Source organism: Festucalex cinctus, chromosome 18 (assembly GCF_051991245.1).
Source record: "Festucalex cinctus isolate MCC-2025b chromosome 18, RoL_Fcin_1.0, whole genome shotgun sequence".
NCBI classification, from domain to species: Eukaryota; Metazoa; Chordata; class Actinopteri; order Syngnathiformes; family Syngnathidae; genus Festucalex; species Festucalex cinctus.
Window position 1 is genome coordinate 18,198,526 of NC_135428.1, and position 27,523 is coordinate 18,226,048.

Below are 27,523 nucleotides of genomic sequence, written 5' to 3' on the forward strand. Positions count from 1 at the left end.
AGGCCTACTGTAAATCTGTCATCGGAATGATCACTGTTTGGTACCCTCTGCGGCGCCGTCACAAAAAAGATAAAAAATAAATTAAAAAAATCACTTGAAATGTGACATTTAAAAAAAGCTAATTGCCACCATTGTTAGACACAAGTGAACGTATTAACTGATAACGGCAGAACGAAATAAGATGTGATTGGCTGTTGAATGTGCAACATGAAATGACAGCAGCGCTTACTTACATATTAGCTACTAGCGCCACCACATGGCCACCCTGAACATTACGTCCATTAAACTTTTTTTTTTTTTTTTTTTTTTTTTTTTAGTCAAACCATTAGATTAAAATTACAATTTTAACATTTTATATCTTAAATTTAACAAATAATCTACATTTCTTTGGTTTTATCTTAATCAAAGTAATGTTTAAAAAAATGACTTGTCAAATTTTGACATTCAAAACATTAACAATTAAGTAATGTCAATTACAAATGAGCAACTTTCGATAACATTAAAATGGACAATAGCGTAATCCATCCATCCATCCATTTTCTTGGCCGCTTATTCCTCACAAGGGTCGCGGGGGTTGCTGGCGCCTATCTCAGCTGGCTCTGGGCAGTAGGCGGGGGACACCCTGGACTGGTTGCCAACCAATCGCAGGGCACACTGAGAAGAACAACCATCCACACTCACAAGCACACCTAGGGACAATTCGGAGTGCCCAATTAACCTGCCATGCATGTCTTTGGAGTGTGGGAGGAGACCGGAGTACCCGGAGAAGACCCACGCGGGCACGGGGAGAACATGCAAACTCCACCCAGGAAGGTCCGAGCCTGGACTCGAACCGGAGACCTCAGAACTGGGAAGCGTACGTGCTAACCACTCGACTACCGTGCCGCACAATAGCGTAATTGTGACTTAAATTTGTATTTAAAAAAAGTTAGCTTTGTTTAGTCATCTCACTCGACTCTCCTGGTTACCAATGTACCAGGAATTTATTAAAATAAAAATAAAAATACTACTACTACTACTAATAATAATAATAATAATAATAATAATAATAATAATAATCTGACTTTTCCCCAAAAAATAAAACGCATTGGAATTTTTACAATTAACTAAAGTATCTCTTTGACATATGATAAAACAAAACAAAAAAGTTTAATAAAGTATGCATGCAATTATGCAAGCTATCAATCCTAATGCAGGCATATGAATAAATTTGCTCGAAATGTTATTTACTGCACAAACAGGACAGCTTAAAAAGCGCCGAGTCAACGTGCGGATCTTTTCACGGTGGTGATTCTGCGTTGGTTCTTGAGGACGCACGTCTGGAGTTGATCCGCATTAATCCGGACGCTTCTCAAGCTTTGATGTTCGCGTTGCACCGCTTGCGCCCTCATCAGCAACCGCTGCTTCTCGTGCTGCCGTAGAAACTGAAGGCATTGGCTAGAAAAAGTCCACACACCCCTGTTCAAATGCAACAGAAACCAACATCTGACATTCAAAAACACCTTTCACGTGACCTTTAACCTATACAAGTCGATTGAAAATAAATGACATGATTTCCTACCTGTCCGCGAACCACTTTTTGGGTCCCGACCCACCAGTTGAGAATCGCTCGTCTTGAATCACCCACTATCAGACTTTTTTGGATTTTAAACGAAAACAGAGCCATCCTTTAACTGTCTTTTACTTTGTTTTTATTGATTTGTGTTCTTCAGTGCACAACACAAGACAAATAAAGCACAGCGTTACAATATCTACTCAGGACATTTAGAAGAATATCATCAATCAACTAGACTAAGTGCAATTTCTGGAGAAATTGCGTGGGAATGCTGAAAGCTGAATGCCAACAGCTGAATACTAAGATTTGAATGCATGTGGAATGCTTATGAAGTAAATTGAGAGATAAATGATGACCTCCTGGTTACTAGACAATGCACTTTACCAACTGTGTCACGGAGCAGTATCAGACACCTGGTAATGATAAGTTATATGTATGGAAGTGGGCGTGGAAAGTGATACTTAGAAAAAGTTGTACGTCTGTCCCATTGAAAATGAATTGAGAAAAGTTGATATTACAAGTTAAATTGTGCAAATGCTGTAAGTAATGTGGAATCAGACGATATATACCCCGGGAGGCGTCAATTTTTGAAGCTAGTTGAAATTTAAACAGTGTAAATTGGTTGTATTATGTGGGAGTTGTTACTTGGCAAAAAATGTGGAGAATAAAAATCACAATAACATATGTGGGAATGCTTCAGCATTCCCACAATAAAGCAGTGAGACTCCACTTAAGAGTACAGGCAGGAAAAAGGTTTAAAGGCAAACGGGGGTAGTAAACAAACAAATGCAATTCATGACATTTATATTACAGAATCGTTGGTGAAGCAGCATGTGGCTCAAAGCTCCAGATTACAGTATAACGTTAATTGTATTGGGGTTTTTTTGTTTTTGTTTTTGTTTTTTTTTGTTTTTGCACTTCTGTTGCATCGACTGACTGGTCAACGCTGCCATCTTTGATTTTTCTTCCCATCATTCCGAAATGTAACTAAGCTGTAAACGATGCACGATGAAAGCCAGAAGCGAACAAAAAACAAAACAAAACATCATAACAAGCATGTTGCAACCCATCTACACCAAACGAATCAAAATTATTACTTTGGCTGATGTCGCACATTAAAAGTGTCACATTCCAATGGAAACAATCGTTGACGTGAGAAACATTCATGACAGAAAGTGTTTGTTTGTTTTTTTTGCAAATAAAGGCAAATGAGAAGCATTCTGATGTTATGAAGACACCACTTCAAAAATACACATTCAAAATATTGGCAAGGTGATTGACACATAAAGAAATTTGACAGCTTGATGTGTCGTATTTACATGTCATTTATATTTTTACAATATTTGGTTGAGAAGGTGATTTTTTTTTTTTTTGGCGTGAGTAAGCAAAATGAGTGTAAAGGGCAGGGGTGGGGTGAAGTCACATAAGTGCAAGTCGCTTCAAGTCTTATTAATGAATGTCATAGTAAGACTGGGCCACCCTTGAAAAAGTTTAGAATTGACTACAGATGACACAAAATGGCGGAAACTATTTTTGTCTCAGTGAAATTCCTCAACTCTCAATACTTCAACGTGCAGGAGTTCCTTGACGCCAGGATGCCAGAAGAGGGCAGCAAATCACGATTGTTGTCGAAATGAAATACTCCCGATTCCCTTCAACATAGTTCCTCAACACCAAGATGGTGCCAAAGCAGTAGTTTTAGCAATTTGGCCTGCATACAAAAACAGCGTAAAGGTGGTTTAAAAAAAAATACAATAGGATGATATGTGAATACCAATTGCAGATATGCAAAGGTTCACTGGAGTGTAAGTTGAGTCAAGTCTCATCAATACCAAGTCAAAGTCAAGTTAAATATTTGAGAAGTTTTCGCAGACTTAAGTCTGATTCCATGGAGGTTATGTGACTCGTGTCCCCCACCTCTGGTAAAGAGTGCGATACAATCATTAAAGTAAAAGTGACACAACGATGGTGTGACAATCGTTATGGTGATGTCTGATGCTGGTGGTGCATGTACATATATATATATATATATATTAGGGGTGTCAGGCGATTAAATTTTTTAATTGTAATTAATCGCATAACTTAATCGTTAACTCACGATTAATCACTTTTTTTATGTGTTCTAAATGTTAAATAAAATGTGTTTTTTTTTCAAGTTTTCATACACTTGTTAACATAAAATTGGGAAAAAAATGTTAAACTAGTAGAAATATGATAATAATTCATCAAATTGTGTTAAAATTAAATAGAGGTACTGTATGGTAAAAAAATAAAATAAATGGGTGTGATATTGATTTGTATTGAAGTCATTTTTCTATCATAGATGGCATAACTGCATTTGTAAGATGTTGGTGACAGCTCAGTGCATTTTTCTTTTCATTTTAAAATAAAACTTGGCCCCAGTCTCCACAAATATATGCATGATTATTACATTTATTACTGCTAAATTCTGACATGGACCCAAGTACAGGCTTTCCAAGTAAGGGGCGATCATTAATCGCGCATTTAAAAAAAATAAAAAATAAAAAATTGTGGCATTAAAGGAACTTTAAATTAACTCAAAATGAATGGACTCATATTGACACCCCTAAAATATATATAATTACAGAATACATTTATGTATGTGTGTGTGTGCCGCATTCATATTTGCCCGAGCATATTTACTGACGGGCATACCGGGACATCCGATGTGGTGGCGGGTGGTGGTGGTGTTGGGGGTTTGGGGGTAATGCACCTAGAGGTTGACCAGGTGGAGGTCGGAGGCGGAGAAGCGAGGGCAGAGCGCCGCGTCGGGGTCCCGCAGCTGCCGCAGGACCCGCCGTTGGAATTTGGCACGCACGCGGTTGAACTCCATGATGTCGCTGGGGTCCTCCTCGATCCAAAAGCGGTGGAACTCCTGCATCAGGTAGCCTGACAAACACAATTGGAAGCCTGTCAGGTTTGCACAGCTCAGGCTCCGGTTATCACGGCAACGAAAGCTCGACTCGCCATCGGTCACTTGCATACGTTCAATAAAAATGAGCGTATTGCAACACAATCCAAAATAGTAGTGTGCGGTCCCGTTAGGGGTCGACTCACAGAAGGTCTGCTGGAGGTGCGGCAGCGTGGCCATCTCGGGGGCCACGTTGTACAGGTGTGTCTTCAGGGCGCCGCTCACCAGCAGCGAGTAGGCCAGATCCGTGATGTTGATGCCCACGATGGCGAAAGAATAGCTGCAGGGTGCGAGGAAGCTCGTCAGGTTTGTTGGACGATTTTTTCTTTCTTTTTTTCGAGGTTGTGACACTTATGATACTTTAATAACTGTATTCTTGCTTTCATGTACATTTTCTTAATATACTTTGAATTCAAAATATGTGCATACATGCTAAATCACTAATTTACTTATGTGTTTACATTTTGTATTGTTTTATAATTTGTATTTCTTTTTGTTTTTAGTTCATTGTTTTTTAAATAAATTTGTATTCATTTTATTATGTTTATAGCTGTAATGTTTTTTGTTCATGCACTGTTCGTTATACTATACATATTACTTCATATTGGAATATTTGCTTTGAATGCAGCTGTTTATATTATTTATTTGTAAATTCTAAAAATGTGTATTATTTTATAATTTGTATTTCTATTTGTTTTTATTTCATTGGGGATTTCTTTTTTATAAATCTATATTCATTTTATTATGTCTATAGCTGCAATGTTTTTTGTTTATGCACTGTTCGTTATACTATACATATTACTTCATATTAGAATATTTGTTTTGAATGCAACTGTTTATATTATTTATTTGTAAATTCTAAAAATGTGTATTGTTTTATAATTTGTATTTGTATTTGTTTTTATTTCATTGTTTTTTTTTGATAAATTTGTGTTAATTTTATTATGTTTATAGCTGTAATGTCTTTTTGTTTATGCATTGTCCGTTATACTATACAAATTACTTCATATTAGAACATCCATTTGAATCACATTAATATTACAGCTTGATTTTAATAAATCATATTGATATTATAGCTTGATTGTAATAAAGCATATTGATACATTTTTGTTAAATTATGTGAATACAGTATGTGATTTTATACTTTTCATTTTATTCTATTATTTTTTTAAGTAACATTTTTGTCATAGCATATTTATTTTATTACATTATTTTTGAAACATTTTTAGTAAATTGCCATTAGAAGTATGTGATTTTATTTTATTTGCATTCTTTTAGTTTTTAATGTAAGTCTTATGCAAATCCATATTTTTATTCTTATTTGTTTATACAATATATAAATGTTTATTTTATTTTAATATATTCTCTATTTTTAATTTTTTTGTAATTTTTATATTCTCTATTTATTTTATTTATATCCGCGACCCTCGTGAGTAGTAAGCGGTTTTAAGAAAATGGATGGATGCATATATGAATAAATAACATTTAAAATGGCTATTAGTTTCTATGACTTTCGTTTTGGTCATGAGAGTCTTACCCAATGGCTTTGTCAACGTTTGGCGGCTCAAATTCAGACGCGTTTGCCTCGCTGTGAAGGACACATAAACATACAACAAACGCACAACAACAATCAAGGGTTGCAGCAGCAGTGCTCATGAATCACTCACAACCAGTTCGCTGCCTAAATAAGATCAACACGACATCATGTATGGACATTTTGGAGAGTTCCTGTACCAAATCTCGTGAAATTGCGTACCTAACGAAGTAGCCATGAAGCATATCAAAAAGATTAAATACAAATACTTGTGCAATTCATAAGTGAAGTATGAAATGACTCCTGGTAGGTAGAAAACGCTGTTTTAAATGGACCAGACGCCACGGAATAATAACAACAACGTTGTGCGGCATGTGGCTGACAAAGCGGGAGAGTGAGGGTGAAAATGGAATACCTGCGACTCCCCTGCACACTCCTGCGGCGGGGCATGGGAGCGACACAGATGAGGGAAGCGTGTGTCGAGACAGACAGAAGAAGCTCACTGAGATGCTGATGGCAAAGCAATACAAAGCAGTGATGCAATCAACACAAGATGAGGAGCCCAGTGAGCGACCGGCTGTGAACATTGGTGACGAGACCGCGCTATATGGACAAAAGCACGACGACATATTTGGATCTATCAGTTGAATCTTAATTCTTCATTACAGCAAGCTTTTTGGACCTCAACTTTGTTGCAAGAACGCAAAATCAGAATTCGCGAGGCTCTCGCGGGAAGCAGTGCCAGTTACTTCTGAGTATCTATCAAAAGTACCAATGAGTCAATTTAGACTGGTGTTCCGCAGGGAAGTGTTCTAAGTCCCATCATTTTACCACAAAAGTCAAACCCTCCTCATTCATGTATTCTTGCAGCAAGAGCTGGAAAAAGTCACCTCTGTTGCTTCAACATCCATCCCCAGTAAAAGTCTGACACAATTTGAAGGGGAGTTCCTCAGGGAAGTGTTTTGAGTCCTGTCATATTTCTATAAAAGTTGAACCCCGCTCATCCTTTTAAAGCGGAAGTCAACCCAAATAAATGCTCTATGCAACCCCTCTAGTCTAAATATTTTATTCTGGTTAATATTTTGTTCATGGAATATGTGTAGAGCAGCAAAATCCATCCGTTTTCATCCATCTCAGAGGGCGGCCATTTTGCCACTTACTGTCGACTGAAGATGACATCAGAGCTGCTCAGGTCTCAGGTAACAACCAATCACAGTGCAGCTTCAGAAAACAGGTGAGGACTAATTGGTTGTTGCCTGAGCCCTGAGCAACTGTGATGTCATCTTCAGTCGGCAGTGAGTGGCAAAATGGCTGCCCCCTGAGATGGATGAAAACAGCTGGATTTTGCTGCATAACTCATAGTCCACAAATGTAATATTAATCAAAATCTCATGTTTAGACTAGTGAGGTTAGATATAACATTATTGTCAAGAAATTTTTAGCAAACCTGAGTTCATTTGAGTTGTAGCAAGGTGTCAAATTTCACATGTCTTGCAGGTAGAGTGAAAGTCACGCTGAACATCCTTCTCAGGTACCAATGACACAGTTTGGGGTGGTGTTCCTCAGGGCGTTTTAGGTCCACTCATTTTTCAACCATAGTAGAACCCTTATCAACAGGGATGGAGTGGCACAAAAAAATTGGCCCAGGCATTTTCACCTGATTACTTAACCACCCCTGGCTACCATATAGCAATTGAATTTGTTGTTGCTCCTTCTAATTGTGGGGCAGTCGCTTGGGGGTAAATGGAAGAAAATAACAATAAAATAGCACCGCTTGGGCCACAAAAGATGCTGGCCCACCAGGCATCTGCCCTGTATGCCAGATGGCTAGTCCAGGGCTAATCATCAAGTAATCATCAGTCCGACAAAATTGGGAGAAGAGCTCCTCAGGGAAATTATTTTTTTGACAAAGGTTGAAATCTCCTTGAGTAATAGTTTGACGCAATTTGGAGGGGGATGTGATTTAGGTCCCATCATTTTTCAAGCAAACCTGAGCACGTCAAACACTTTTGTCCATATGTCGTGCGCGCATGTGCTTGAGTTGTGCGCATGATGCACAGATGAGGTCACTCGTATTTATAGTGGAAATAACGTTGATGCAACAAATGGTGTGCGAGAGTCGACATAAAGTCTTCTGACGTACTTGTGCTTGGGCAGCAGAGAGTCATGGAGCATCTGCAGAGCTGCAGCCTTGTCGTGTTCCGCAAAGTACCTATAGATAGACAATCGCATTCTTTTAGCATCTTAGCTTAGCGCCCCGTACGAGTTGAAGTAGTTAATCTTACAGCAGATTGTGGAGACCCAAAAGGCCCATGCCTCGGAAGTCTGTCTTGGGATCACTGCCTTGGAATCCGATCTCACACCACTGCTTGGAAATGCGTCCGGTCAGGGGGGTGTCGGGACGCAGCTCCTTCCACAACTGCTCCCCCCCCCAAAAAAAAACAACAACAACAATAGTGAATTGTGCGGCCATCTTGACAAGAGAACACAATTAGCTAGTCGTGTACGAGACAGGATTTAAAGTGGAAGTCAACCTTAAACATTTCTTGACAATAATATGTTATATGTGACCTTACTAGTCTAAATATGACATTCTGATTAATAATACATTTGTGTAATATGAGTGATAAAGCAAAAACCAGTCATTTTTATCCATGTTAGGGGACGGCCATTTTGCCACTTGCTGTCGACTGAAGATGACATCACAGTTGCTCAGGGCTCAGGCAACGACCAATCACAGCTCACCAGTTTTCTGAAGCTCCGCTGCGATTGGTAGTTGTGTTGTGTACTAAGGCTGGATGCCAAAAACGCAGACACAAATAAGACTTTAAAGGGATACTTTACTTATTTAGCCATTTTTGGCAGTCAAACATGAATATTTTTCCTATATTAAATTTGATATTTTTATTATTTTTCATGTACAATTAGTACCTTTAAAAACACATTTTGCAACTTGCTGTCGACTGAAAATGACATCACAAGGGTTCAGGTAACCAATCACAGCTCAGCTTGTGAATGTTACATGACCAAACCTAGAAAACAGGTGAGCTGTGATTGGTTACCTGAGCCCTTGTGATGTCATTTTCAGTCGACAACAAGTTGCAAAATGTGTTTTTAAAGGTACTAATTGTACATGAAAAATAATGAAAGTATCAAATTAATTATAGACAAATTATTAACTTTTTATTGCTATAATGGGCTAAATAAGTGAAGCATCCCTTTAACTATTTATTCACATCGAGAGGCGTGGAACAAACTTGACTCGACAAGAAACAACGAGAGTTGCACAGAGGAACAGTGGTAATAATCCGACAAAAACACACCTTTCTCAGACAGGCTCATATAGATAGCAAATCGACCTGATTTGTTGTGGCTAGACATGTGGGTAACAGGACTGACATGAAATTATCTGATTGGCTGTTGATCGGACAAAGAGATTAAAGATTCCTGACATCACATAGCTTCTGACATCACGACTTACCAGCTGAAACTAGATGCTGATTACATCAGTTCAAAACAGACACTTGACCTCATGGTCATGACCCAAACATAACCCTCACGACAGTAACCCTTGCATGACCCTAGTCATGACTGTTGTTGCCTGAGCCCTGAGCAACTGTGATGTCATCTTCAGTCGACACCAAGTGGCAAAATGGCCGCCCCCTAACATGGATAGAAACAGCTGGATTTTGCTGCTTAACTCATATTCCACTAACATAACATTAACCAGAATACTATATTTAGACTAGTGGGGATGCATAGATCATATTATTGTCAAAAAAATAATAACTTTGGGGATTAGGGGGGTTTTGACTTCCCCTTTAATGGATGGATGAAGAGCACACCTTCATCAGCATGTCCTCGTGTTGTGCGTTCTCGCAGTCGTAAGGCTCCCGCCGGAGCTTCTCCACCTCGGCCACCAAGTTCCTGTAGCCTACAATTTGTAGTAGGCTGGCCTGCAGGGAGATGCCCAACCTGGGGAAGAAAGGAAAGAGTCACCTTCTATTTCAGTTTGGCTAACAATCTCTTTACGCGGTCTTACTGAGGGTTGGTATCGGGGTTGATCTTCTTCAGAGCCATGATGTCATCGATAGTTTTCTCCACTTTGTCGGGATGGGCGCTAAGTGCGGACTGCAGCAGCTGCAAAGAAAATATGGGGTACTATACATTTCTCGCAAAAAAAAAAAAAAGATAATTGAATTCATGTAATGAAAGTGGAAGTCAACATTTCGTGACAATTTTATATGTGACCTCACCAGTCTAAATATAGCATTCTAGCATTATAGCAAAATCCAGCCATTTTTATCCATCTCAGGGGCGGCCATTTTGCCACTTGCAAAATAAAGATGACATCAATGTTGCTCAGGTCTCAGGTAGCAACCAATCACATCTCAGCATCTCAAAAAACATGTGAACTTATTGGTCGTTGCCTGAGCAACTGTGATGTCATCTTCAATCGACAGCAAGTGGCAAAATGGCCGCCCCTTGAGATGGATAAAAAAAAAAAACAGCAGGATTTTGCTATTAAACTCATATTCCACTAACACAAAACTAGACTAGTAAGGCTCCATAGAAAAATTGGGTTGACTTCCCCTTTAACCGTTAAACTTGGATGTTTACCTCATTTTTGGAGAACTTCAGAGACGACTCTGCAAGGAATACATTGCAAGGTTATGACATGTGGATCAAACCAGAAACTGAATCATAATCAATTGTCCTATTCTTGAATAAATTGAGATAAATCAAAATGTTTTTTATCCGATTCGTCTATAAAATTATATATATATATTTATATATATATGAAAAGCCCGACATGACCTCAAAAGGTCAGCAGCAATCCAATCTCTTACCAATCTTGAGCGTCCTACGGGCACCATGTTTGTTGTTGTAGCAGATCCGCTGTAGCTCGCAGCGCCCGGTGAACTTGCGCGCCACGAACTTGAGTCCTCGCCACAGACATTTGCAGTAGAGGAACACGAAGAACTGGGTCAACACCCTGCATGGGGAGAAGACAGGGGAGAAATTCATATTTACAAAGACAAGTCATTCATTCAACATGGACAATGTACTTCAGAATTCCCATTTTGGGGGGAAAGAAGCTGCCATTATTTCCTGAAAACTAGTCACTGAATTAATTGTATTGCATTTGTTGAGTAACAGACACTTAAGAGTGGCGTTCCTCAGGGATGCGTTTTAAATCCTGTCATTTTCCCCCCTTGTTATCTACGGATAAAGGACATCTGCGTGTCCAAAAAAATGTCCTGATATCGTGAAGAAGCGTGTTTGTTCATGTTCAGTGAGCTGGCCTCAAAGGAGATTTACTGACATTGTGCGTGATGATGCTTTGAACATCCATGTTTAGTTTGGCTATTGAGGCATATTTTTCTAATATTTGGTCTCACACGCTCTGCATTTCTAATATTTAGTTTCAGTAGCCAAAGCAGTATTTTGCAACAAAGAGAAAGATGGATCATAACGGTGCGTTATTAGACAGAGCAGATCCTCATAAAAAGCTATTTTTGTAGGTAACATTGAGTTAGAGTGGAGACACGTGCCCAGTGTTTTAAGTGGGCTGGAACGCATTGGTACGAGCGCCAGCACTTCTAAAAATCTCACTTGAGCGTTCAGGTACTTCTCAAACATGCAAAGAAAGTACTATCAGCGTTCCAGTATGCTCGACAATGCATGTTTTTATCCCCAAAAGCTGTTCCGGTGAGCGCGGCTCATCCACTGACTTACATATAGTATGGAAGTCCTGTGCTCATCACATTAACATGCGCACGCATATGCCAGAACTTTTACATATCTCTGCTTTGTGAGAGAAGCACGCTAACGTCATTCAAGTCGGCCGCTGTAAATGTGATGCTAGCGAACCCGAATGCGTGTGTTGAACCATAGTTCTTGAGTTAAGAAAATGAAATAAAAACGCTACCATGCTGTCCCAGTTTAAAGTTTCCAAAAGACGACGGTCAGGCGGTGGATTTGCAGGCTGATACAGCACGGACATAAAAATAAACGGCTTTAAAAAACACCCCGTCGGGACTTTAGATAAAACAAAAGTAATTTGCGTTTAATTAATTAATAATTGCTGAATTGCACCTAATTGATATGATGCTTTTACATTTTGAGCAATACAAGCATGCATGCAATTGCTTACATGCATTTAATCAATGTTTGCAAATGACATTCAGATAATAAAATGCATTAATGTCAAAATATTATGGTATTTTGAATTTATTTTATATTACGCGAATACACAAGTAATTTAGCTGATTAATCGTGATTAATCAAAATTAAAGTGTGATTAATCAGGTTAAAATTTTTGATCGTTTGACAGCACTAATATACATATACATTAGGGGTGTGAATTGCCTAGTACCTGACGATTCAATCCGTGTCACGATTCATAGATCACGATTCGATACCGATTAATCCCGATATGAATTTACAAGTCGATTGTTGCGATTTTTTTTACTCAAATTTAGAAAATACCATTCAGTAAACTTGCACACACACACACACACACACACACACACACACACACACCCACACACCCCCACACACACACACACACCCATCCTTGTACATATATCTTTGTGAGGACATCCATTGACATAATGCATTTCCTAGAGCCTTACCCTAACCGCAACCATCAAAAATGATTGCCTAAACCTAACCCTTACCCTAACCCCAACCATAACCCAATTCAAACCTAAACTCTAAAACCAAGTCTTGACCTTCAAAAAGAGGTCTTGCAAAGTGAGGACCGGCCAAAATGTCCTCACTTCACAAAAATGTCCTCATTCTGTTGGATAAAGACGTATTTTGGTCCTCACTATGTATTATGTACAAGAACACCCCCCCCCCCCCCCCACACACACACACACACACATACACATATATATATATATATATATATATATATATATATATATATATATATATATATATATATATATATATATATATATATATATATTAGGAGAGTACATGTGGGACATTACCGTAGCTGCTTTTACTTTGGCAAAAAAAACAAAAAAACAAAAAAACAGCAGGGTGGCAAATCCACTCAGAGGTGAGGGATTTTGTTACTGAACGAGATAGAAAATGATGGCGGGATTAATTAAGCAAACCTGATTTTCCAAAAACCTCTGCACGATCAATAACGTCAGCACGGTACATGCAGTAAGAGCAACAAGAGGGCTATAAATAGACAGACGTACAAGCGTTTACATAGCAGGTTCTTACTAGGTAGGATCAATAAGGGCCTCAAACAGGAGAACTGGGAATTAATTTCTTTGATCTAAACAGCATCACAAATGAATTCCATCAGCAGACAAAATGGAGGGGCTCGTCTTACCTCAGGAAGTGCTTCATGATGCCTGGCGTCTTCTTCGTTGGAGCTTCTGCAGGGGGATGATAATCTGCAAAGACAACATGATGATGGCGAGCCAGATGGAATGTGTGAAAAACTATAGTCAGATTGTATATGATGTAAATAACTAATTGTTTTTTGTGTGTGTTTTGCTATGGTTGCTATTAGTGTGAGCCATGATTTATGCATTTTATTTCTGCTGGGTTTCGAGACATTCCATATACACATCTGCATTTATTGACACATTATGCCAGTATTTGTTGCTCATAATGTTATCTCGTTGTGCTTTATAACCAATGCCATGTTATTTGCACAATGACAAATAAATATTGAATTATGAGAATAATGTAGCATTTTTTTAGTCTTTTGAGGAAAAAGTTGTATTTAATTTTTTGTATGGAAGGAAAATTTTGCTTAGAGAAGCAAATAAATCTTCTGAAAGTGACGTATGTGTTAAAAAGAAAAAGGGCTTTTTTTCAAGAATAAATTAATTATGAGAAAAATGTGTTTTTTTTCTTTTTTAGAAGAACCATATTATGCATAGCATAGTTAATTATCATAATCTGACAATAATGTTCAATTATTTTAAAAAGGAAACCTGTCTGAAAATGAAGTTGTATTTTTCAGAGAAAAAAAACTAGAATTAATGTCCGAATCTTAGCAGAAACAAAAACATTTTTACTCTCATTTAGTGTGACTTTCTTCTGTTTGGCGGGAAGCAAGGATAATGTCCCAAAAAAAATCTACTACTCCAAAAGAAGCTATAGTTTCAATAAAAAGCATTTTTTTTTTCAACTTATATATTTTTTTATTTATTATTTTGGAGAAACTAAAGTTTGGAAATTAATCTTTTATTTAGCGAAGTCATGTTTACTTGTTTCAAGAAGAAATGCTGTTTTACTAAAAGTAAAAGGCTTTTAAAAAAGATCTACAAAAATGTGATCAGTTTTAAGAAATAGTGCTTCAATACCATTTTCTCCTCAACATAAAAATGTTTTATCTAAAAAAAAATTGTGAAATATTGAAAAAAAAATTTTTTTTGTTTTTGTGGCAAAAATACGATTGTTGTAATATTACTTATTCTCATATATATATATATATATATATATATATATATATATATATATATATATATATATATATATATATATATAAAATTATTATTTTTTTTTACCTTGAATATGCATACTTTTTTCTTAAGTATCTTTTTTAGGATACAAATTTCTCAACTTAAAAACAAAAGACACCATAGTATGTTCGCCCCTGGCCCCCTTTTCAGTGTGTGCCGAATACTCCTCCATACTCATGGTTTGCGTCCGGCCCGCGAGCCCTATGTTGTCCCCGACCGCTGCAGGCCTGTGTCTGAGGAACTGTCCATGGCGCGCAGCAACGAACGCACCAGCCATCTCTTTTGCGTTCCTTCCTTCCCACCAAATTTCCCTCTTGCAACGCGTAACCGCTTCAAATTGGTGACACAATCAAATCGCCGCGCAAAAAAACCCCAAAATCTGCAGGATGATTAGCAAAAGCAGCGCGTCACATTTGCATAATCCGCAACCATGCGTAGCAATGCCGGCCACCTTGCAAGATCAGCACGTCACAAAATGCGTCTTAAAAAAGATGATCTCACCGTTTTGTAATCTTACGAAGGCTGTAAAAGCAGGCGACGTGCGGCTTCGTGTCTCCCCCAGTCACTCGGCTGCAGACGTCCGCTTCTCCTCCATGATGACGCCGTTGTGTGTGAGGACGCAGTCGAAAGGGGGCGCCAAAGTGCAAGGGAGCAGCTGAATGACGTCACGTGGCTGCTGGAGAGCGATGCTCTGATTTGGTTAAATGAAGATCTCTCAAATTGCACCTTCGCTATTTTAGGGGTCAATACATCTCATGCGTTGCATTCGAAAATGAATCCAATTTCTTAAAAAGATATATTTTTAATCAGTCAGGACTGAGATAATCATCTTTTTGGCAAACAAAATGCATTGATGCCGGTGCCAATGCTCAATAAAACGACAATTTCGTATAAAATACTGACACAAAAATATTGCTTAATAATACTTGCTTTGGTTAAAAAAAAAAGAAAAAAAAAATCAAAAACAAGTTTAGACAGTATTTATGTTAGAATTTTCCATATAAAATATTTGTGCTTAGTCAAACACTAAAATATTAAAATAAGTCAATATTCGTCCTGCATTTGGCAATTAGTACTAAGAAGAAAATTGACTTTTCGACATGATTTCATTCAAATCTAAAAAATAAATTAAAAGCTAAACCAAATGACAAGTGTGTGAAAAAAATCCGACATAACGTTTAAGTAGACAAAACTTTCACTGCAAGATACAGCAGACTTAGTTAAATATTATATTTTTCTGTAATAACATAAAAATTGACATTGAAAATTTACAATGAATTGAATAAGATGACGGAAAAACAATATAGAAAAGTCAAGTATGAAATAAAACACTTGAGATGAGCAGGTGGCACTTGTGGAAAAAAAAATTACATAAACAGTAAATAATCCACAATTTTGGGCAAACAATAGGCAGCATTTATGATTAAATAAATAAATAAAATAAAGTTGACTTAAGTTGATAATTTATGTCCCGCTTATTGACATCATTGTAAATACATTGGCAAAATATTACCTTCAAATAAAAAATGTAAAAAAACAAAAACCCAAAAAAAAAACCTTAAAATTACAACTGTGTGGGGAAACAGCTATTTTTTTTTTGCAAGTGATTGTTTGGTCAGTCAGTATAACATTTTTGGATTTGGCCTGTTTTGAAAAAGGAATATTAAAAACAAGACGGCATAGTAATGAAGCACTGCAGAACTGCATTACGATTGAGCAGAAAATATCAAATCAGTGCTTATAAAATGTCTAGCAGCAGAAAGGAGCAATTCTGGATCATAAATAGTCTTTGAAGTGTGAATGCCCAACAAGAAGCAAGCACCACGTTAGTTAGTAGCAGTAACATGAAAAATAATCAATCACGTTTTCTAAATGAACGTAAACATGTTCTTGTTTTTGTAACAGCATAATGGAAGACAACAGTTGAGATGCTTTTCTTAGAACAGAAAGACTTTTTTTTTTTTTTTTCCATCCTCTTCTGTGGTCATAGCGCAGAAACTAGTGTCAGGTTACTTTGCCCGTTTCTGTCAGCCGGCAGCAGGCGGTCCGAGGAGCTCCGGGCCTCCTGGTCCGAAGAGTCAGCCAACTCGGGCTCGGGCTGAGCAGAGTAGGTGGGCACGGCGTTGAACGTGACAAAGCCCGCCATGATGAGGATGAAGGCCATGATGTACAGCGCTGAGAACTGGAAACAAAAATTGTATGTCAGTTTTAAAAAAACAAAAGTTGTGATTAAAGTCATGCGTCCCTTAATATTATATTTGTCTTCCTTTTTTAGCCTATCCACCGTTATTTGCTACAATTTAACTGTATTCCTAAACATTTATGCTGAAATACTAAAAGGTGAACTTAAAAATAGTGTTAAGCACTAGGACATATTTTTTTACCCATGTGCAAGTTCACATCAGTTTGTGCAAATTTGTTATTTAAATTAGCATTCTTACGACGGTGTATTCGTGCCACGTATAGGTATATATTTTTGCAATATTCCGAGACAAAAACCATACAAATTTGGCACTTTAAAGTGGCAAATTTTAACTCTATAAAATCGTAAATTTGTGAGAAAAAAAATTGTACATTTGCGCCTTTATAAAGGCGCAAATTTGCCACTTCATAAAGTTGCAAATTTGTAAGAATTTTTTTTTGTAAATTTGTGACATAAACTCATAAATTTGCAAGAATTTTTTTTTTCAATTTGTGGATTTATAAAGTGGCAAATATGTGAGTTTATAATGTGGCTAATTGGCGACTTTATAAAATCATAATTTTGTGAGAAAAAAAAGTGCAAATTTGCCACTTTATAAAATCGTAAATTTTAAAGAAAAAAAAAATTTCGGATTTATAAAGTGGCAAATTTGTGAGTGTATAAAGTGGCAAATTTGCGACTTTATAAAATCGTAAATTTGAGAGAAAAATCGTAAATTTGCGACTATCAAATTTGTGAGAAAAAAAATTGTAAATTTGCCACTTTATAAAGTACTTTTGCAGTAAATTTTTTGGGGGAAATTTGTGACTTTATAAAGTCGTAAATTTGCAAGAAAAATTTTGGAAAATTTGCGGCTTTGTAAAGTGGCAAATTTGCGACTTTATAAAGTGGAAAATTTGTGACTTCATAAAGTGGCAAATTTGCAACCGTTTTTCTCAGGATATTACCAACCTCCACCCCACCCCCTGGGAAAAAATTTAATAAATCACACGTGGTACTAATACGTCGTCATACATTCTGGCTGTGTACATGCTAGATGCATGGAGTCAGTGCTTTGCCGCCATCTTGTGGCATCTATGCACAGTTACAAACCCTTTTTATTGCAGATGTCAACTTTTCGTGTGCTGGCAGTTCACAAATTTCACCTGTCGTAGCCAAGACAGGCTGCAGCTCACCCACAGCCCGAGGACCGACGCTACAGAAAATATATGAGCAAGGAAATATAAACTTTTTTTTTTTTTTCCCCCGTACTGTGTAGTGGAAGAGGAAGAGGCCACAGAAGAGGCTGAAGAGGTCAGCGGTGAGCAGTGACAGGTTGACGGCAGTGGCGCTTGTCCTCTTCACCACCACTGGCATGAAGCTGTAGAGTGCGAACATGCACAGCACGTAGAGGATAAACAGCAGAGCTGTGCCACACAAAAAAACCAACAACACCAGAGATGGGTTAGATAGACTCAAGCCATTCTCAAACTTTTGACACCAATCTCTCCACAGTCCAATGTCATGACCATTGAACCACAGTAAAGTGTTCATGATTAATGAGTTTTTTTTTATTTATTTATTGTAAGCCAGGGGTGTCCAAACTTTTTCATTTGAGGACCACATACAGAAAATCAGAAGGACGCAAGGGCCACATAAGAGAAGAGAAATTGTGTTTAGTCCTAAAAATTGTACATATAATTTATTTGTGCTTTTGCATATTTAGAAAAATACTACGGTATATAAACCAATTTATTTGTAATATGGCAGTAGGGTTATTATAGTTTTGGAATTTTTCAATTTAATTTTTATTTTGTTTTGAGTTTTATTTTTTTTAATTTAATTTGTTTTAATTCTTTTTCAGGGTGGTTCTGTTAGTTTAAAAAAAAAATAATTTTAGTTCTTTAATAAATGCTTAGTTTTAGTTTAGTGAGTTTCAGTATTCGTTTTAGTTTTTTTTTTTTTAATGTGTATTACTTGTGCGCAATATTAAAAAAAAAAAACACCATTGGCGCAACGTCATTATTCCGGTTTATATAAAAAAAAAATAAATAAAAAAAAAGACAAAAAATCTACTAAAAATCACATTTAAAATCATCCCCAAAGGCTCATGCATTAAATTAATTACCAAAGACTAAACCGAAGGACATTTTTGTTATTATTATAGTTTTATTTTAGTTAGTTTTGTAAACATAAAATGTAGTTCCAGTTAGTTTTCTTTTTTAAAAAGCATCTTTGTTTTTGTTTTAGTTTATTTTTTCTTTGATAATTCGTTAGTTTTAGTTAACTAAAATAACCTTTAATAGCACCTGTGTTTTTAGACACCCTCCCTTCTTACTTTGACCATCTCCAAACATTTTTGTTTTTATTTTATTTGAACTGAGTCAAATGCCATTTTTAGCAAATGTCGCGGGCCACTAAAAAGTGGACGGCGGGCCGCAAATGGCCCACGGGCCGTAGTTTGGACACCAATGTTGTAAGCCGCCCTTATCACTGCACTCATAGTAATTTTTTTTAATGGTTAATGTAGCACATGAATATCAACTAAAAATTGTAGCTAAATAAAAAATAAAAAAACACCACAACAACAACAATCATAGAATCATCATCATTGAGAATCACAGGGTTCGGGGGATTTTCATATACGTAAGACAGAGAGTTTAACTCACCAATGTGAAACTTCCACTCAATTTTCTTGACTGCACTAATTTCTAGCGCGGATCTGCAAGCAAAGGAGAACATTTTCAGTATGAGGACATTAATTAAAGTACATCGATATAATCATATAATTACGACATAAAATAATTTCAAATGTATTATTTTACAAGTGCTTTTCTTTTTCTAATAAAATTATTGTTAATAAAATAAAGTACTGGTAATTAAACTTATGACATAAGTCTTGTAATAGTCAACAGAATATAAATTACATATGCAAATTAGGCAAACAGATGCTGACGTAAAGGCCAACTTTGTCAATTGCAGCAATACCCATAAATCACCACTAGGTGGAAATACCACTTCTTTATTTATATCTGACCTCCATTATTCACGAAAATCATGTACATTTGCTGTAAAGGTATGACTTCTTGTCTAGAACTCGCGCAAAGTCAGAAGTGAAACTAAAAGCTGAAAATTATTTTTACAAATTAACACTGTAGTCTACTTTGCTGAAACTATTTATTATTATATATTAATGACTTATATGTGTATGGTGCGTGATGTCACATCTGTTTGGGCTAGCCTGTCATTAATGCTAGTATGCTAGATAATATTATTGATAAGCCTCATGTGAATGTGTTTAGTTTGTGTTGAATTATTGAACTAGTGAATACAGTTTATGTAACGTGCTTACATGCTAGATGCATGGTGTTGGTGTTTTATGGTCCCCTCAGTCTTAAGTTCTCTGCTGACATCTTGTGGCAGCTATACATAATTACAAACCCTCTTTATGAAGGGTGGGGATTATTGGTGGGGTTTCACTATTCGCAAAAGAGCTTGGTCTAGAACACCCACTGTACAGAATGAATAAACTTTTTCCACTATTATTTAAATGTGCCTTTGTGTACAGTATGTTGTAAATCACTGAATGTCGCCAAAAAAAAAAAAAAAAAAAAAATCAGAGGTGTTTTTAAGGTTGGAAAACTCACAGCTGAATCCCACTGATAATCGTCCCAAAGAATCCCATCATTCCCAAGAACTCCACCCGGCTGCGGTTCTTCACGGTCAACTCCTGGCACATGTTGGACACGGCGTAGAGGACGGCGCTGATCAGCACCAAGCTGTCGCCCAACATGACGTCGCTGGCTGCGGAATCAGTTCGTTACTAGAGGTTGCCGGCTCAACGGACTACGGAGAGGACAGAAAGACCAAGACCGAGGCCTCCTTACTAGATCCCTGGTCTCTTCCGGCCAGGATGTCGGCGCCCACCATGGCGCCCACGCCAAGCAGGCACACGGTCACGGCGATGTAGTGAAGCGGCCTGTAGCGAGTCTTCAGCAGGAACCAGGACATGAGCATCAGCGCCGGGATCACAAAGCAGTCCAGCAGCTGCAAACACAGTGGGGTTGATATAAAATGTAGGGCCCGGACAATTAAACAAAACAATCGACCAATTGGGCCAAATGGTCAAATGGTTTCCCCTTAAAACGTTACAACAGAAGAAAGCCAAATTTTCAGACGCTGTGAAAGTACCCTGAATGCACCATTTTGCTTGCGTAGCGTTAGCAACAAGCAAATGTGTAGCGTATGTTATTCTGTTGTCCCTAAGCGTCATTTAAGCTATTTAAAGACACCTTGGATGGAGTTAACTGTCAAACTAAACACAACAATAAGAATTACATCCACTGTATGTTTAAATCCAAAACATGCTTTGTTTTTAAAACATCGCTAGCCTAGCGCTAATTCTAAAAGCGAAGGGAGGATCCCATTCAAATGGGAAGTTAGCATCGACTTTGGGAGTATTTTTCTTTCAAATAACGAACATTCACACACAAAATGCTGTGGGACCACATATAGGGATGTAACGATAACTAACGCCAATATTGTGATATTGTGATATTAGAACTGACAAAATATATCGTCGTCATCATGTCACGATATTAACTCTTTACAATCCGCGGACGAGAAAGTTCGTCACGTGACACCCGGTGGGCGTCACCCGCAGACGAGAAAGTTCGTCAACTATGTTTTTTTTTAATGAATGGGTGGATGAGACTCTTTGGCAATTTCCCTCTGAGTATTCAGCCCGTGAAGCACTGTAGTGACGAACTGTGCCCTCTTGATGGCAGTGATGGTCTCTTTAGACGAGAAGGATGTGATTTCCTAGTAAAGGCGGAGTGTTGTGGAGTGGTGGGGGCCGGTGGCTGGGGGAGAAAAGACGAGTGCTAACGGCGGCTAACCGGAGGCCGCTAAAAACAAAAGCTCACGCTTTTGAGCAGAGCGTTTGTCACGATCGGTCAAGAGATGACGAATAGAAAGATCAAGGAGCCGGATTCTGCATAAGAGAGTATGAAAAGCGACAAAAACGTCACGGGCGCCCACTTCATAAGCCACCGCCTCCGGCGTTCTCTGAGACACGGAGTGAAAGTTTGCATCGTCGTATCTCTGACTAGTCCACGTCATCTGACGAGGAATCCGTGACGAATTTGGTGAACTCGAGCCGCCTTCACCAGTTGAACAGATCAATTTAAGTGTGGCAAATGTAGCAGCAGCAGCGATTTATCCCCGAAAGCTTCTGGAAGCCCCGGAGGTAAGCTAACGTTTAGCATTCTGTAAATCGAGTGATCACAATTGTACTAGTTCAGTATATTGAATGTGACAGGGATGAAATGACTTGGATGGATGAGAATATTCACAGGCATGCTTCTGTATACTGTATGTGCAATGTCTGTAACCTCGTACTAACTAACGCATTTTACACAACATTCGATTACAGTTGGGGCAGCGTACACAAATGGCCCCTTCGCAGTCACATGTAGTGCGACCGAGAGGTAAAAAAAAAAAAAAAAATCATCAATACCTTGCAACAATAATAAAAATTACATCTTGTTTACAGTATTTTTCTGTAATTTACAGAAGCAGCTACAACACTTGCAGAGGCACAAGCGTGTGAACATCTTGCAGTGTCCCCCTGAACACAGAAGAAAGCTTCACACGCGATCACACAAAAGACACTATTGGGTTTCAAAACAAAACCCACGCACCCACTCATGCATGCATATTTTGTAAATAACCCCAAATTTGTAAATAGTTTATCAAATGTGAAAATGTTGCTGTTATTTCCCTGTATAGTACGTAAATAGCGCACACGCACGAGCACGCACGAGCACGCACGAGCACGCACACACGAGCACGCACACGCACGCCCACACACATGCACAAACATTCCTGTAAATCAGGGGTGTCAAACTCATGTTAGCTCAGGGGCCGCATCGAGAAAAATATTTTATCAAGTGGGCCGCATCGGGAAAAAACGATATATAACTTAAAAACGATGTCCGTCATTTATACGCAGATTTTCGTGGACCAGCCCTAAATTACGAACTGTCATCATATTGTTCCGAAAAATAACACAAATGCAAATGGAACGCGGCAACAATTTGGTGGTACACGTTCCGGACGTGTTAAATCTACCTGCTTTGCATATATATTGTTCCCAGAATGCATTGCGGGGCGCAGCTAATGAGGGTATGATGTTAATCCTTGTCATATTTAACACATTTATGTCGGTCTATGATAAAAAAAAATAAAATAATCTAATAATAATAATAATAATAATAATAATAATAATATTTTAACAAACCGTAACTTTAAGTTGTGTGTAAAATAATGACATCCCGGACGATTCCCCCGTACAAGTTGCATTGCTCATCTCAGGACTGCTTGTGAATGTACAAATTTATTATGTTTTGATTGTCGACGGCTGATTAATTAGTCCAACATTACAATTTAATTTTTTGACTTTACAAAATCATCTCGCGGGCCGGATTAAACACCTTTGCGGGCCTGATCCGGCCCGCGGGCCGTATGTTTGACACCACTTCTGTAAATGATCAACATTTTGTAAATAGTTTGTGAAATGTAAAAATATTGCTGTTTACACACGCTATCAGATATGTAAATAATTCCTTATTTTGCTATCAAAAACACATTTTCATTTTTTTTTCATGTTTTATGGAAGGCAAGGACTCTTTAGATATTCGAGATCTCACTAAAACTAAAAAAATATTACTGTAAAAGTCACTGTTTTGCAGAAAATGCATCATTTCACAAAAAGCTTCTTTCTCCTTATTTTGCCCGAGATTCTTGAATTATGTCAAATCAAGCCATTTTCAAATGATGATTACTAAAGTACAGAAAAAGGTAGAATCATACCTTTTTTTTCTAATGAAAGAGGAGAACCCAATCTTTCAAACGACACCCACCATGTCTATTTAGTCATAGCACACAATATTCTAATAAGCATTGAAAATGGGTGAAACTATGCGAAATCTGGTGGGATTCTGGAGTTACCTTGTCAGAAAATGCGTGGGATTTAAAGAGTTAAAAGCAGCACGTCTGTTTAAAAAGTCAGGTTGATGTCCATTTGTGCAGTTCTAGCACCCTCTGGTGGCTAGTTTTTTAGTGCAGTTTAATTTTCACAAGGCATGTTTTAGCCCTTCTATGTTTAAAATCCACGCTAATGGTTAGATGAAGGGGAACGTAATATGCTTGTGATATGTGGAGGAACTCTGTGCATGCATTAGCAATTAAGTGCTTCAATATTAACCATGATAATATACTTTTTTTTTAAATTAAATGTTATTAGAGATTGTAGGTTGTTAATATGCATTGCTTTTATGCACAAAATCACAATATTGTGTGTTGTTTTTTTTTTTAAACAATATTGTGATCTTTTTTGTATCACCAACCTCCCCACAATATTGTGATAATTATCATATTGTGACCTTCATATCGTGATAATATCGTATGGTGATGTTTGGATATTGTTACATCCCTAACCACATACCCACAGGTAAGAAAACACTACTCAAAAGGCACAAATTCTTCTCAATCTGTGAGTTATTTTAATAGAATTCAATGACAAGTGTGTCCACCATGTATGCACCATATGAGGCCAAAACGTGCAGGAACAGCCAGTATTTGTTCTGATTATTTTTTTCAGTTGGTATTATATTTAATATATTCTTATTTCACTTTCTTACTGTTTTATTTGGTCAATTTCCACTTCTATTTCACATTTCAAGGATTCAAAAAATTTCTTTACTCAAGATGGAAGGATGCAAACAGGTCCCAGGTTAGTCCAAGACTTGTGAAAATAAAACAAGATTTAAAAAAATAAATAAATATGATTATAAGATAAGGTTAACGCTTAGAATGAAAATGAGTAATAAAAATAAAAGAGGCTTGAATTTTACAACGTAATTTGTACTTGACAAAAACTATAATGTTCAACAAATTGAAAAGGGATGAGAGGGAAATAATTTATGCAATTTAATGTTTTAAATAATCGGTAGATTAAAGGCATAGCTCTGATTTTTGGTCCTCACCTCCAGTGGTGACTTACCCCTGACAGGGTTCTGTGACATGAGTTCTGGTCCGGTTTTGGTCGAGAGGAAATTAGTCCGGCAAGTTGGCTGGGGTCACGGAAAGAAAGTGTTTTTCTTCTAAAAACAATTTGTGTTCAAAAGAGTGATACATTTGCAGCACAAAACTGCCTCCTACAAAAAGGTCAGACGACATTACCTCCGGGTACTATTTTTCTGTTCGTTCATATCACTGCGCCTTGCACTGCATACAGCTGATAGACGTGCACTAATCTACAATTGTTTATCTTTTCGAAGTTATAATTACGGGGGAAGGCGCGCCGATCAGCTGTATGCAGCACGTCTAATCTTAATATCCTAATCCTAATAGCCACCATGTTAAAATCAACGCTGAGAGGCGGCAGACGCACTAAACTAACCGTAAGAGACGATGCTGTACTTGTTTTTGCCTCTCACCTGGATGCTCGTCAGCGTGGTGTAACGGTAAGCCTTGACGACCGTGTAGTTGGCCTCCACGTCAGCCAGACCCATCAGCAGGTACTTCCACCATTTGGTCTTCAGCACCTGCAGGAAGTTTTGCTCCCCTGTCGACGCACACAAAAAGGCGTACTTGCGCTGCTATTCTTATCACAGGCCAAACGGATTGTTAAGTGTAGGAGGGAGTGGGAGAACATCAGGATGGTATCAATCTCTGGAGAGCAGTGTGGGGGATGCACACAACATTGTGGATAATATTAGCCTGAAAACTAAAAACACTTTATCTCAAATTGTCTTTCCCCATTGAAATGAATTGAGTTGACATTAATGCGTTCCAGCCCCCAACAAAAAAATGTTTGTAATTAAAAAAAAATTATAAGAAAATAGCACTCTACTACATACCACTTTATACAACATACATTAATGACTAATAATTTAAATAGATGGTAAAGAAATTAAACTGTTTTTTTTCCTCATTTTTTTATTTGATCCATCTTCTTCTACTTACCCATTGCTTAAAGCGTTATAACACGGCAACACCAATGCTATTCGTGTTTCATAAGCCCGTCTAGGGTGTTTCTCATTACGAGTTAGCGTGGCGCTAAACTGGTGTATACCTTTGTAGGTGCAGAGGACGGTGGTGTAGGCGAGCAGCAGCAGGGCATAGTTGAAGAAACTCTGCAACATGGGCGTCTCGGCGCCGGCGTTGGCCAGGTACTGGCAGCTCACCGCCGTGCCGCAGATCATCAGGGACAAGACCTGGCCCATGACCAGGGTCTTCAGCAAATCCCTGGAGAGGGGAGAACGTGAGAGGATCAACGCCCGCTGCCTCAGATGACGTTCCAACAAAAACAGGCCCACATTCCAAGCGCTCACCACGTGAAGACGTCCCTCAGCTTGTAATTGTACAGACCGCAGGCCAGCCTCAATTTCCCACAAATTTTCTCATCCGCTGGGGCCTCCATCGCTTGTCAGGGCTATAAGATTTTAAAAAAAATAATAATGAAAAATTAAGGGGAGAATGACAAGTCACACTGGTATGTCTTATGTTTCCAATTACCTGTACTGTCCGAAATTGCCATGGTGAATGACTCCACTGATGAAGAATACCAAGTTATTTTGTTTTGAATTCTTGCATTGCATGGGTACTTTGAGACAAATGCTCCTGATAGCCCATGTACAACACACGTCCAAAATTAAATAAAATAAAAAATACAATAAAATTTAAATGTGCCTAACCCTGCTTCCATATTTTTTTCCCCCAGACATAGCCCCATGGTTTACCTCACCAAAATGATTGCTGTAAAATGATAGTTTCACATTAAAATTATTGTGATTTTGGCGCTGCTGAAAGGAGACTGGTTCTCTTCCTCTTTCATCTATAAGTGCTTCGAACGTCAAAATGTAAGTAGTATGGAAATAATGTTGGTTTGTCGTGATTGTATGGTATTGTATTGCTGTTAATATTTTATGTTATGTTTGTTTTATGTTCTGTGAAGCACTTTGTGACAACTAAGGCTGAAAGGACTATATAAATAAAAGATGACTTGACTAGACAGGCCAAGTTGATATTCAAAAGAGGACTCAATGGCAATCAGAAGTAACAGACAACAACGAATCTTACCTTGAGCTAATCAGTAGACTTCTCTTTGCCACTTTAAATGATAAAACAGCAAGATTTCACTGTAGTCCAATCACTCACACGATAGTATTCAGTTCGGGAATGTTAGAAGAAGCCAGTCCACATTGCTGCCTCCTCCTCTCCGACAAGCGCGTTTCCGAGCCTTATCATGCTGTCGCACCGGAAGCGGACACTTCCCTCCTCCTACTTCTCCCATTTGAACGAAAACTGCAACCGGCGACAATTCTTGTCTCCGCAGTCAGTAAGAATTTGCCATACTTTAATGTGACTCTTTATAACCGTTACGTCGGTGTAATTTGGCGGATCGACAGTTTATTGGAGTCGCCTATTTTGCTTCGGCTGTTTCAGAAGATGTGACGCGTGCTAATTACGTCATTTTAGCATGGACCAATCAGACCAATTGGGTTCCTTTGCGTCAAATTTCGGCGTCCGTTTCAAAAGATACCAGCCAAACTCAAAAATAAAATGTAACAAAAACAAAAATAAATGAAAAAAAACAACAACAACAAAATAAATAAATAAATAAATGATAAATAAATAAATAAATAAAGAAAGAAGATATTACATAAATTAATCAAAACAAATCTGATACATCTTTGTCAAAATACCGTATATATTTGAAGATAAATTAATTGCTAAACAGAAAATTAAA

At 37.8% G+C, this 27,523-nt stretch overlaps 2 protein-coding genes across 4 annotated transcripts; both read right to left on the minus strand.

The window, feature by feature from the left end:
- Positions 1 to 1,668: 1,668 nt before the first annotated feature.
- On the minus strand, positions 1,669 to 15,155 carry elmod1 (ELMO/CED-12 domain containing 1). Of its 2 annotated transcripts, XM_077505430.1 has the most exons (12): positions 15,027 to 15,155; positions 13,382 to 13,445; positions 10,872 to 11,017; positions 10,642 to 10,670; positions 10,064 to 10,161; positions 9,867 to 9,996; positions 8,307 to 8,440; positions 8,165 to 8,233; positions 6,437 to 6,457; positions 6,025 to 6,075; positions 4,634 to 4,767; positions 1,669 to 4,465 (listed from the first exon to the last, which is right to left on the minus strand). In XM_077505430.1, the coding sequence occupies exons 2-12, from the start codon at positions 13,396 to 13,398 to the stop codon at positions 4,290 to 4,292; spliced, it is 1,005 nt and encodes a 334-aa protein (XP_077361556.1). In that variant the 5' UTR covers positions 13,399 to 13,445; positions 15,027 to 15,155; the 3' UTR covers positions 1,669 to 4,289. The 2 variants fall into 2 exon arrangements, with proteins under 2 accessions (XP_077361556.1, XP_077361557.1); XM_077505431.1 differs by lacking the exon at positions 6,437 to 6,457.
- Positions 15,156 to 15,740: 585 nt separating this feature from the next.
- slc35f2 (solute carrier family 35 member F2) lies at positions 15,741 to 27,248 on the minus strand. 2 transcript variants are annotated; one of them, XM_077505578.1, is made up of 9 exons: positions 26,932 to 27,248; positions 26,106 to 26,206; positions 25,847 to 26,019; positions 25,209 to 25,336; positions 20,595 to 20,754; positions 20,355 to 20,511; positions 19,377 to 19,429; positions 17,980 to 18,134; positions 15,741 to 16,707 (listed from the first exon to the last, which is right to left on the minus strand). In XM_077505578.1, exons 2-9 carry the CDS (start codon positions 26,192 to 26,194, stop codon positions 16,510 to 16,512), a joined length of 1,113 nt encoding a protein of 370 aa, XP_077361704.1. In that variant the 5' UTR covers positions 26,195 to 26,206; positions 26,932 to 27,248; the 3' UTR covers positions 15,741 to 16,509. The 2 variants fall into 2 exon arrangements, with proteins under 2 accessions (XP_077361704.1, XP_077361703.1); XM_077505577.1 differs by having other exon boundaries at positions 26,854 to 27,247.
- Between the last annotated feature and the right edge of the window lie 275 nt (positions 27,249 to 27,523).

Coding starts and splice junctions, on each gene's coding strand:
- elmod1 (XM_077505430.1), bottom strand. Junction 10,162..10,641: donor TGAAGTTCTCCAAAAATGAG/GTAAACATCCAA, acceptor TTTTCTTTGCAG/CTGCTGCAGTCCGCACTTAG. Junction 4,466..4,633: donor GCACCTCCAGCAGACCTTCT/GTGAGTCGACCC, acceptor TGTGTTTGTCAG/GCTACCTGATGCAGGAGTTC.
- slc35f2 (XM_077505578.1), bottom strand. CDS start 26,194: ATGGAGGCCCCAGCGGATGAGAAAATTTGTGGGAAATTGAGGCTGGCC. Junction 20,512..20,594: donor CGGAAGAGACCAGGGATCTA/GTAAGGAGGCCT, acceptor CTGATTCCGCAG/CCAGCGACGTCATGTTGGGC. Junction 19,430..20,354: donor ATTATCAGTGGGATTCAGCT/GTGAGTTTTCCA, acceptor CTTTGCTTGCAG/ATCCGCGCTAGAAATTAGTG.